The following is a 12,381-nucleotide window of genomic DNA, read 5'->3' as shown; positions in this document are numbered from 1 at the left end:
TCATATAGTATTTGTCTTTCTCTGACTTATTTTGCTTACCATAATACTCTCTAGCTCATCCATGTTGTTGCAAATGGCAAAATTTTATTCTTTTTTATGGATGAATGATATTGTGTATATATACTGACATAGAAAATGTTGGAATTTGGAGCTGATGGCCAAAAAAGAATTCTTGAAACATCTTGGGTGCAGAAAGGTGATTTTATTAAAGCACAGAGACAGGACCCGTGCACAGAAGGAGCTGCACTGGGGTTGTGAAAAGTGGCCAATTATATACTTTCAAGTTGGGAGGGGATTAGGGACCCTCCCTAATCACAAGTCTCCAGGGTACTTTGGAAACAAGGTTTTCAGGACCGAGAGGGGGCTAGCTGCTGTTAGGAAAAGGTCATTTATTACTGTTTAGTAAAAACTTGGTCTCTTTATCCATTTATCTATCAATAACACTTGGGCTGCTTCTGTAGTTTGGCTGTTGCAGATAATGCTGCCATAAACATAGGGGTGCATGTATCCCTTTGAATTAGTGTTTTCATATTTCTGGGGTAAATACCCAGTAATGTGATTACTGGATCGTAGGGTAGTTCTATTTTTATATAGAATCTTCATACTGACTTCCACAGTGGCCGCACCAGTTTGCATTCCCATCAACAGTGCATGCAGGTTCCCTTTCTCCACATCTTCGCCAACACTTGTTTTCTCTTGTGTTGTTGACGTCAGCCATTCTGATAGGTGTGAGGTGATTTCTCATAGTTTTGATTTGTATCTCCCTGATGATAAGTGATATTAGGTATCTTTTCATATTTTTTAAAATTTAAACCTCACAAGTGACTTGTGAGTCAAAAGTGAGTTATATCATTCATGAGTAGTTGTCACAGGAAACTTGAATGGAATACATGGTGAATCAGCCCTTCTCTCAGGAAGAACATTGTAGCAAGTCTCAATTAGCATGCATGTCCTCACAGTCCTGTTTCCTGGGAATTGTAGTCCTAAATCATTCCACACCCTTTGTATTAAGATCTTAAAACTTATGTGATTCGATGTAAGGTTCAGGAGTGAATAGTCAAGAAAGAATTCTTGAGCCATTTTCGGTGCAAAACGGTGTCTTTATTAAAGCACGGGGACAGGACCCGTGGACAGAAAGAGTTGTACTGGGGTTGTGAGGAGTGATTGATTTTAAACTTTTAAGTTGGGAGGCGTGGAGACAAAGTTTCCAAGAGGATTTTCATCTATGAAAGAAGACCTACAGGATTGTGGAGGTCTGACTATTGTCAAGCTAAGGCTGTTTCTGCCACTAGCAAAACATTAATATTAAGACAGTTGGGAGTTCTGGAGGAATGTTATATGCTCCCTGTCTCAAGTATTTGTCAATGGGCTGCAGATTATGGGGAAATTTAATTTTATCTCCATCTCCTTTTGTCTTTGTTCTCGATGTCAAAAACCATACCCTTTGTTTTAAGAGTCCTTTAAAGCATCTGTCGTAATTATTGAGGATATATATAGAAAACAGGGAACTGGGCACCTAAGTGGCTCAGTCATATAAACATCTAACTCTCGATCTCAACTCAGGTCATGAGTTTGAACCCCACATCAGGCTCTGTGCTGAGTGGGAACATTGTTCAACCATCACTTTGCAGTTACTGATCAAGTGTTGGACATGGAAATAGGAGCTAAGATTACAATGATACAGATAAACCTGTCCTTGGTAGGAGGTATCATCAGCGAAACAGAGTAAATGGGTAATTTAAATTTTCGAAATCATGCCGTAGGTACAATGAGATCACAAAGGAGGCCCCACCCACCCAGTTTAGAGGATTCAGGAAATCCAAGAGACTTCATGGAGAAAATAGTCTGCAACATAAAGGTGAGGATCATAGAGGTTGTTTGAAGAAGTCTGAATACGGTGCACACATATCTGGAATAGAGGCATAACATGTCAAGCCTGTGCAGTTGGAAGTAGTTCATTATAACAAAAGCATAGCATGCAAACATCAGCCCAAAGGAAAGTCCAAAAACATCAAGATGCACTGTACACCCACTATACAACTCACACCTAAAACTGTAATTTGAAGTTGGAAAGCGAAAGACGCGACGCACCAGCTGGGATTTCAGGATTGCATCATATTCGTATTCATACTTATTTTTCAAAGACTTTAAGGAAGTAGAAATCAACCCCATAATATAAGCAAGATTAGGATATATGTTTTGTTTTTTCCAGTATCGGACCTCACTATTTATTACACCTCTCTTTTGAACTGGCCAATGATTTTCTAAGAATGCAAAATTCCCTAAATACCATCATCATTGTCATCATCCCCGCCACCGTCATCACCATAAACATCATCCTGGTTTTCTTTTCTTATTCTCCTGAACAAGTATTACATATCCCTTATAAAATTTTCAAAGATACGAAGGTTTATACCAAATTAATTATTCCTCTCATTCCTGATCTCAGAAATCTAGTTTCCCCTTCAGCCTCCTTGACCTCCACCGCAGCAACTTCTTACTTGACACATCCCCAAAAGCAAGGGAATCAAGAGCAAAAATAAACTGTTGGGANAAACTATTAAAAAAAAAAAAAAAAAAAAGAAATCTAGTTTCCCCTAGAAGCAACCAACAGTGTTCGTTCCTCATGTGTCTGCAAATGAGTATATACGAATTCCATTTTCTTTGCAGAAATAGGACACTCTTCGCATTGGTTGGCACCCCAGCTTTTGCACATTACAATAGATCTAGTAAGTTTTTCTAGTAGTGACACAGAATTTTCTGGCTATGTAATATTCCCTTGTGGAAGTGTGCTGAAATTTACATTACCACTCCCATATGAACATATAAGTAGTTCCAATCTTTAGAGTTACAATCAATGCCTCACTGGACATATCACCAATACACAATTTTCCTGTCTGTGTGTGTGTGTGTGTGTGCACCAGAGAGTGTGTGTAGGCCTTAAAACTGAACATGTGGTGCCAAAAACGGATTATCTATTCACATTTAATAATTGTTAGACACAATTTGCCATAGATATTATACAATTTGGACTCCCATGAAAGGACAGGTTTTCAGAAACCTTGGGAACACGGTTTGATAGCATGGGAGGTAAAACATTGCATCTCATCATTTGTTTTATCTTATTTTGAGTTACTTGAATATCTTGATTTTTCTATAAACTATCTGTTCAAAGTTTGCCCACTTTTATTGATTTTTGGCCCTTCACAATGTATAACTCCTATAAATCAGCTTTGCTGTCTGATAGAAATCAAGCTGTCTCTTCAGAACATTTTTGGCTTCTGAATTTCTTTAGGTCCTTTTTCACCACAATGAATATATCTTTTTTTTTTAATTTTTTAATGTTTTATTTATTTCTGAGAGAGAGAGACGGCACGAACAGGGGAGGGTCAGAGAGAGAGGGAGACACAGAATCCGAAACAGGCTCCAGGCTCTGAGCTAGCTGTCAGCACAGAGCCCTATAAGGGGCTCGAATCCACAAACCGTGAGATGATGACCTGAGCTGGAGTCGGATGCTTAACTGTCTGAGCCACCCAGGTGCCCCACAATGAATTTATCTTTATTTTAATGTAGTTTTTGTCAGTGTTTATTTGTCTTTGGGTTTTATGGCACTTAAAAATAAATTTGATGCTCCAACATAATTTTATAATTATCTGACATTTATTGTTTCTGTGGAGCTTTATAAATGTTTCATCTGACATCAAGCTGGAACTTACTTTGTACAAAATTTACGATAGATCTACTCACCTTTTTATTCTACACAACTATTCACTTGTCTGACAACAGCTGTTATGTAGTTCATACTGAACTGTATTTTCCCACTGATTTTACTTCTTTATTTTATTTTTTTAAAATGTGTATTCATTTTGGGATGGGGGAATGGGCAGGGAGAGAGGGAGACAGAGAATCCCAAGCAGGCTATCCACTGTCAGCCCACTGCCCATGGGGCTCCATCTCACAAATCATGAGATCGTGGCTGGGCCGAAATCGAGAGTCTGTTGTTTAACTAACTGAGCCACTCAGGTGCCCCCAAAAGTGTTATTTAAAATTAGTAGGGTAGGTACTTGCGTGACTCAGTTGATTAAATGACGACTCTTGATTTCGACTCAGGTCATGATCTCACGATTTATAATATTGAGCCCTGTGTGGGGCAGTGGGCTGATAGTGTACATCCCACATGGGATTCTCTCTCTCCCTCTCTCTCTGCCCCTCCCTTGCTTGTGTGTGTGCACATGCACGTGATTTCTCCTGCTCTCAAAAAAATATATATATACTTTTAAGAATAAGTACATAAATAACACTGTTCACATACACTTAATTCCTATATGTGGTGGGGTTCTACTTTTAGACTACGCGGTGTGTTCTGTTGTTATGTTTTTATGTTTATGCTCAGTGACACACTGTTCTAATTCTTGCAGACCAATACATTTCATTGTACCTTTTCTGATCTGTCTGCGCTGTTGATCTTTTTGATCAGCTCCATATAAATTTTACAGTTAGCCTTTTTGAAATTTTAACTCACAACGCATAGCATTTACAGGTGAACTAAGAAAGAATTGCTTTGCATATGGTGCTGGCCTATCCTACTGAAGAACACACTATAGATAATCTGAGTAATTATTCCGATGCAACTTTCAGAAGCACTTCTTGATAAGTATATTCCAATGTATTTCTCTTCCAGGAGGCTACAAATTTGACTTTCTCTTTGTCTTCTAATCTGTTATTTCCACATCCATTTAAATTAACTGTCCAGCCACATTTACTCCATCTTTTGTTTGCCAAGCATTGACACCCTATAGTAGGTACTTTTCTGTTTTTCTGTTAAATTTTGCTAAAAACAGAAAAGGTACATATGCATGAAAATAAGCGATATGAAAAAACTGTTATGAAAACTTGTAAAAAAAAAAATTACCTGAAATTATATACAAGAGAAAAGCTTGGCTACCAGTGAAATCAACTGTCTTAGCAGCTCACAAATTAGAGACCAGCATGAAGGCTCCGAAGTATCTTCTCTGTAACTGTTTTCCGTTGTCTTTGAAGTGTAGTCAATTTTCAGCTTGTTACCACTCATAGTTTTTATTTGGGTCTAAAGCCGTGTGATATATTCATAAAAGGAAAACATTTAGAAACCCCAGACTTTCAGGAATAAGGTTATATATCAATAAATTATAAAATATTCTGCATTTTCCTTTTTCAAGTATTCTCTCTTACTAGATCACTTATAGCAGGCATATCTCCTGGGTTGGGGTTGAGGAATGAGAAGGACGGTACCACCTTACTTATATATATTCATCCATCACTAGGGTTTTGCGAGGCGGCTAACCAGGTATGAGGACAATTATGTGATATTCTAGCTATAATGATGCTATTTAGGAGGGAGCCTTTTATCTAGGGCACAAATGCTCACCCACATCTTAGAAATAAAGGGAACATCTAAGCTGATTTAGAAATCTGATGCAAACACTTCCGGCTGGGAGAAGAGAGAATTTCCCCTATGTCGCGTGCTGACTCAGGCCATCCTCTCCTGGGGACCGCCGTAGGTCTGGAGCTGTCAGTCCCCCTCACTTCTGAATCTGTACATACCTGATAGTTTTAGGTCAGCAGGGATCTATCTTAGGGTCTTTGGGTGGGTAGGGCCTGAAAACTGGCAATAATCTTAGGAATGTGAACCGATTGCTGCTTGTATTACATACACCCAGTTAGGACATCTCCAACGGTAAACCTGGGGACCCCATTTAATATTGGCTCCATGTGGAATCCCTCAGAACAGCAGCACAAGCCCTGGGAAGTTACTTATATTCTAGAAATGCTTGGAGCTACCAAGTTCCTATGGGACTCTCCAGAAACCCAGCATGAACACGGCTCATGTGCCCCGACGCAAGTCATTACAAATTCAGGGCTTGGTGAGTCAAGTGCTGTAAACGACAGCAGTGCTTCTCTGTCTGGCTGTGCTTTGACTTTCAGGCCTCCCTTCCTAAGGTCCCAGAACTTCATTCTGCAGTCACTGTCCAGACCCGGACCAGGCTTACCTCCAGCCTCTGAAACTTCTCATTCTGCTTTCTCAGGTCTCTCTCTCTCTCTGTCTCCTTTCTCATTTGGGCCATGGATTCCTGGAAAACTGTTTCTAGAGCCTCTACCCTTTGCTGCAGCTGTGTATACTTTTCCTCAAGAAGCTGCTTTTCCTTCTCAGCTGTCTCTCTTTTGGCTTGTTCTTCTGCTCCAGAAAGAAAACAACAGTTAAGCTCAAAAGCAACAACTCCCTGTGCCACAGCCCCCCCCCCCCACTTTCTCAGACACCAAACTGTCTAGGATGAGCAGACAGAAATGTCTGAGTTCAACTCGCGACCACACATGGAGGGCAGGTTTGAGAACAAGGTGGGAAAGGCCCTGACTGGCTGGCTGACAAACGGCCACACCTTGTCTTATTATTTTCAGATTTAGCAGAGTGTGCCCTCCACAGAAGGGGAGGACACTCCTCGCTTCGAGAAGATCTTCCTGTCAGAGGTCTCGGAGGACCTGGCAGAAGCCTACTGCCCCATCATGCACAGAGCCCTCCCCATACCTGCTAAGGCTTGTTGAGCTAAATGCAGAAGCTCCTCTTTCTCCATGCAGCTTTTCTCTAGTTTATTCTTCACCTGCAGGAAGTCCTGGGAACCACAAAGGGCAAAGACATATCAGGTAGGTCAGACCTGAACTTCCACTGAAATAGTCTGAGGAAAAAAATCTGCCCTGATCAACGTTCCCTAGTTCTTCCTCACCCACCCTGCCTCCAAATACATGTTCTAAGACCCTGCCTGGCTCACTACCCCTCCAGCCTCGGCTGCCACTGCTGCTGCCCTCCACTCGTGCTGGGATCCACCGGTCAGAATAAAGTGCAGTTTCCCCAACACATAACCTCTGGTGCTTTCATATTTTTCACGTGCTGGCTTGTTTTGTTTTGTTTTGTTTTGTTTTTCCCTGCTTGTGACTGCTCCAGTAACGTCCCACCCTGGAAAATATGTACAAATCTTTCAAAGTGTATGTCACACTTCTCTTCCAGGAAGATTTCCTAGACCACCTTCCCCAGTGAAAGAAATCACTGTGCATTTACATTTGTACACTTTTGTTAATTGTACATTTTCAATACATGAAACTTATGGTGTCTGAATTCCTGTTCAAAGAAACTTCAGTTACTACCATCTCAGAAATACTCCTTCAAGACTTTTGGTTAAGTTTCTGAACTCCCTGAGCCTTCCTTGTGAAGTGTTGAGTTTGTATTGTATGATCTCCATGCAGCTATAGCATCCTGTAATGCTGTCTACAGGGCATGATTAACAGTCATACAACTCAGTAAAATAAAGGTAAAGAATGATCTGGTAACAGAATCTTCCCAGAGAGCTTTGGGTTGAATGGGCAAAAGCATATAAGCTCCAAATGACTGAAGTGTGTTTCAAGCACACAGGGCAGCTGTAGATATTCAGTCAAGGAGGCCATCTGAGTGCCTGTGCTGACTTTGCTTCAGAGATTAGACGCATTTCCAGATAAAGTGCCTGAGTTTGGAGGAGAAAGAGATAAAATAGAGTAATAGTGTCCTATTAACTCTCCTATTCAGAATAATCAGTATCCTTCTGCCATGAATGTTAGCTAATCTATGGCCAATCAGGTGGCCTCTAGGTAGAGGGGATAGCATGAAGAAACAACTATTAAGACCAAGTACCGTGTACATCTTCCATAACTCTTCACCATTTGGGGGTGGCTGCCGCGTGGGGGCTGTTCCATCATTCCCGTCTGGTAGTGACAGGACCATTTTTCTGGGAACCTCACTCTGCAGAGCTACTGAGTCCTCACACTAGGACACCGGTGTGTCACTGTGTTCTCCAGGCAAGGAACTGCCCCACTATTGAAGGCATCCACTAAGGTCACCAGAATCCCCAGTCCTGAATGAGGCAAGAAATTTAGGGCATCAGTGAAATTCAAAATCAGAAACTATAAATTCTAAAATGATTTTTTAAAGACTCTATGCAGTTTGAAACTTTTTATAAATTCCATCCTCTCCTACTAAATTAGTGTTTTCCTCCCATTCACTGCACTTAAAAATTTTAAGTATCTTCCCTCAGTTAACATGCTTTGATATCTTTTGGGAAAAGAATTTCCCAATGAAATCTAAAAACACAGTAGGCAGCCATACAACTTAATAACTAAGAAACAGTTGATTACAAAATCAGCAGAGGAATTACATAGACATGTTTCCAAAAAAGACCTCCAAATGGCCAACAGTAAATGAAAAGATCACTAATCATCAGGAGAATAAGGGATACCTCAAAACCAGAATATTACCTCATACCTATTAGAATGGCTATTAGTAAGAAGACAAGAGATGATTATTACCAAGGATGTGAAGATGAGAGAGAACCTTTGTACATGGATGGTAGAAATGTGCATTGTAAATTGGTTCAGCCACTATGGAAAACAGGATGGAGGCTCCATATAATTAAAAAATAGAACTACAATGGGGCACCTGGGTGGCTCAGTCAGTTAAAAATCTGGCTGTTGATTTCAGCTCAGGTCATGATCTCATGATTTGTGAGACAGAACCCCCACCCCCACCATGACCAAGTTTTTCATGCTGTCAGTGCAGAGCCTGCTTGGAATTCTCTCTCTTCCTCTCTTCTGCTGCTCCCCCGCTTGTACTCCCTCTGTCTGTCTGTCTCTCTCTCTGTCTGTCTCTTTCAAAATAAATAAATAAACTTAAAAAAATAGAACTACCATATTATCCAGCAATCCCTCTTTGGGGTATTTATCCAAAAGAATCAAAATCAAGATCTCAAGGAGATATATGCACTCTCATGTTATTGCACCATAACTGAGAACAGCCAAGATATGGGAACAACCTAAATGTCCATCAATAGATTAGTGGATAAAGGAATTGTGTACATATATACATGGGATATTGTTCAGGCATGAGAAATAAGGAAATGTTGCTATTTGTGGCAACACATATGGACCTCAAGAGCATTGTACTAAGTGAGATAAGTGAAATACTATATGATAGCACTTGTGTGTGGAATGTAAAAAACTTGAACTCATAAAAACAATAGAATGGTAGTAACCAGGGGTTGGGAGTTGAGGGAATTGGGGGTTTGTGGTTTACAAGGGTATAAACTTGCAACCAGTAAATAAATAAGTCCTAGAGAAGCACAGCATAGCAATTATAGACAACAATACCAGATTATAAACTTGCTAAGCACACACATACACACACACAAATATAATAATTAGTGACATGATAGAGATGTTAGTTAAGACTGACTAATATGATTGTTAAGCATGTTGCAATATATAAATGTATCAATTCAATGAGTTTTATACCTTAAACTTATACAGTGTTTTGTCACTTATATCAATAAAAATAAAATAGATATGAGGTAAATAATTGAAGGAGGATAAATGAGATTGTATATATTCCTACTAAAATTCTACCTACTTTGAGGAACTAATTGTTTGAAATTTAGTTTTCTCTGGATCATATATATGTGTGTGTGTATATATATATATATAATACATGTTGTGTGTGTGTGTGTATGTAATCTCTGAGAAAAGCATTTATCATATAGGATGTCTCCTCAGATACAATAGAAAACTGTAAACCAGGAAGAGTCTCACAGTAAAATAAGAGCACAAAATCATTCTCTCACCTCAGAGTTATCCAAAGCATGAATACATCAGCACTTCTGTACTTTTTCTGGCATTGGCCATCTGCAGAGTGCTGCCTGCATTATTTTCCAAATCTCTGAAGAAGCTAGAGGTGAAATATTGCCAGTCTCCAATGTTTGCTCTCATTGGTTCTTACAAGAACCTGCAAAGTAGGCTTATTATACCCACTTTGCAAATGAGATCAGTGGGGCTCAGAAAGTCTGAGTAAGGTATTTGCCAAAAGCACATAGTGAATAAATGTAGACCCATGATTGGAAACCTCGAAGGTCTGTTTTACTCTTCTATGTTTGGCACCCAATTCCCTGGAAAGATAATTTTCTTCAAAAATATTGATTACCTAGACTCCATGATCAGTAACTTCTACAGGATTTCTGTTGTCTCTCCTACCTTCAAAACACCCTTTCTAATGTAGTATTGTGGCCCCATGGGCTCCTCTTTTTTCTGTGGAGTCAGGTTGACATCCCATAAACCACTCAGCAGTTTCTAGATCTGGCACTCTCCTGGCCCAGCTAATGTTTCCAGGGGCTTCAGTTCAGCTCAGGTTTATGAAAGGTGTCTTTTCATATTTTTATTCCTTGATATCTAATCCCATTTATTGTGGCCTTTTTTTTTTTTTTTTACTTCAACACATTGGTTGAACATCTATTATTTGCTACACGCTGTGCTTATATACTTGGATTAAAAGATAAATAAACTGTGGCCTCTGCCCTCAGGGTGATACTAAGATAACTATATGGGTTAGAATTAGGCTTAGCTGTGAGGTAGCTAAGAGAGCTGTAAGGTAGGGAGAGGTAGAAAAGAAATGTGTCATAAACAATTTACATTTATTGACATTTATGCTTATTTAATTTAGATTTACATTTATTTCTCCCTCATAAATTTCACGGTTGGCAGTCCAGGGATGGTATGTGGTTCTGTTTCATAAGGATCAAAGCTTCAGAACTTATCATATGCTCAATCATCTGTAAGGGGCAGTTCCTGGCGTGCTGTCATATTTGTATTCCTAGCAGAGAATACTAACTCTTTACTAACTCATCATGTCTACATAAACCAAATTACTTCTTAGATCATCCATGTGCCCATACACAGCCACAAGAGAGGCTGGAATTGTCACCATTATTCTGGGAAACTATGTGCATGGCAAAAAGCCTCTGGGATCTCTAAGCGGTGACTGTGCCGGCAGAACATGGGGTTTCAGAAGCAATGCAGAGTGAGCACCAGAAGGAAGAGGTTAGCTATGTTAAATACCCAGAGAATTCACTACAAGCATTGGCAGGATGTCCAGCGAAGTCCTTACTAGGTGACAAAATAGTAGCCAAAGGGAGAGGTAGGAACAGCTGTGGAGGAATGAGGTGGATCCAAAGAAAGAAAGTAGAAGAATGTCTGGATCCCAACATCTATGTGCTGAAGTATTTAGTGGTGAAGAGTCACAGCCTCTGTTAGCTCTTCCCTCAAATAATAGTCAGCATAAGAACGTTAACAGAAAATCTTCCATATCTATTTAGAAAGAGAGAATGCAAATATCACAAAATATCACCACAGGGCGTATCCAAGTAAATGGTGTGTAAGATTTCATTGTAGTCTTAAGCTTCCTCTGTAGTTCAGCTTTTTTTTTTTTAACATGTAGATTTTAAAGCAAGAATACGTAACAGCGTTAAGTGGAAAATCTCAACTACAAGGTTTTATAACTTACATATTTACATGTATCTATTGCATTCCTCTTCTCAGTTCTCATGTTTATGTCAGAAATCAGGGTTTTAAGCCCAAACCTAATGTGCATGTAAAGAAAGTTTAGAAATGAACATACCTGAGCCACAGCTTTGCTGATCTGTTCAAGAACGAGCAGCCAAGTGCCTCTTAACTCACCCTTGCTCTGTTTTCTCTTCCACAGAAGCTGAAAACAAACAGGTTGTTAAGAAGGAAATGAGCAGAAAGCTGAACCGGAAAGTGAAAACACTGCCTGCTATTTTTTTAATATTTGGGGAAATCCTGCCAGAACCCAGCCGCCAGAGCCTGAGAAAGTAGGGGGGGTGAGGCAGCTGAGTGCAGTCCAGGACTCTGCAGTTAGGCCCTAGGAGAGATATCTCACCCTAACTAGCTTTATCTTATCCCCAGCTTGCCTGCCCACAGACGGGCTGCTGCCTGAGACCCAGGGCACAGGGCTGCTGGCTCCAGAGGCCGCAAGCAGACTAGGGTCGGCAGCTGCCAGTTGACAGAACCCAAAGGCAGAGAGAGGAGTGGTGGGGAATCAGGAAAGGAATCTGTTTCAGGGAGGCTGACACTGGGAACACGGTGGACTGGTGTCCCAAAGGCTGTCCCCAAAGTGTCAAAAATACTTGCAAGTTTATATAAGGAAAATGTGGGACAAAGGTTGGTAGGTACATGCCATTGGGCAGCAAAGGTCAGGTGGATCGTTGTCTTTGGGTCAGTCACGTAGGGTCTTGCTGATCTTAAGAGAACTTAATTAGAAAGTACAGACTGAAGTCAAAATGTGGGTAGTTTGAGTCCTCCCCAAACTCGATCCTCTGCCAGGACTATGATGCCTGGAGGCGTGCATCCTGTTGTCCTTCTATGTCGTGGAATTCATGGAGCTTCTTGAATGAGGCGATTAATGTTTTTCAGAAATTATGCATGTTTCTGGTTATTATTCTTCATATTTTTTCTAATACTTTCTACCTTCTATGTACT

At 40.2% G+C, this 12,381-nt stretch overlaps 1 protein-coding gene across 1 annotated transcript; it reads right to left on the bottom strand.

The window, feature by feature from the left end:
* Nucleotides 1-1,079: 1,079 nt before the first annotated feature.
* Nucleotides 1,080-11,597, bottom strand: LOC144216614 (guanylate-binding protein 7-like). Its single transcript, XM_077746030.1, has 6 exons — nucleotides 11,501-11,597; nucleotides 7,697-7,916; nucleotides 6,563-6,647; nucleotides 6,030-6,214; nucleotides 4,913-5,086; nucleotides 1,080-1,909 (listed from the first exon to the last, which is right to left on the bottom strand). Exons 2-5 carry the CDS (start codon nucleotides 7,784-7,786, stop codon nucleotides 4,919-4,921), a joined length of 528 nt encoding a protein of 175 aa, XP_077602156.1. The 5' UTR covers nucleotides 7,787-7,916; nucleotides 11,501-11,597; the 3' UTR covers nucleotides 1,080-1,909; nucleotides 4,913-4,918.
* Nucleotides 11,598-12,381: the final 784 nt, after the last annotated feature.

This window comes from Crocuta crocuta, unplaced genomic scaffold, assembly GCF_008692635.1.
Source record: "Crocuta crocuta isolate KB4526 unplaced genomic scaffold, BGI_CrCroc_1.0 scaffold48, whole genome shotgun sequence".
Taxonomy (NCBI): Eukaryota; Metazoa; Chordata; class Mammalia; order Carnivora; family Hyaenidae; genus Crocuta; species Crocuta crocuta.
The sequence above is the reverse complement of the archived record's forward strand: the minus strand, read 5'-3'. Positions and strand labels throughout refer to the sequence as shown.

What these genes read in the sequence shown, in the direction of transcription:
- LOC144216614 (XM_077746030.1), bottom strand. Translation starts at nt 7,786, where the DNA reads ATGGTCCTGTCACTACCAGACGGGAATGATGGAACAGCCCCCACGCGG. An exon ending in AGTTATGGAAGATGTACACG is followed by an intron (nt 6,648 to 7,696) that starts GTACTTGGTCTT and finishes TGTGGTTCCCAG; the next exon opens with GACTTCCTGCAGGTGAAGAA. An exon ending in AGCTCAACAAGCCTTAGCAG is followed by an intron (nt 6,215 to 6,562) that starts GTATGGGGAGGG and finishes TTTCTGGAGCAG; the next exon opens with AAGAACAAGCCAAAAGAGAG.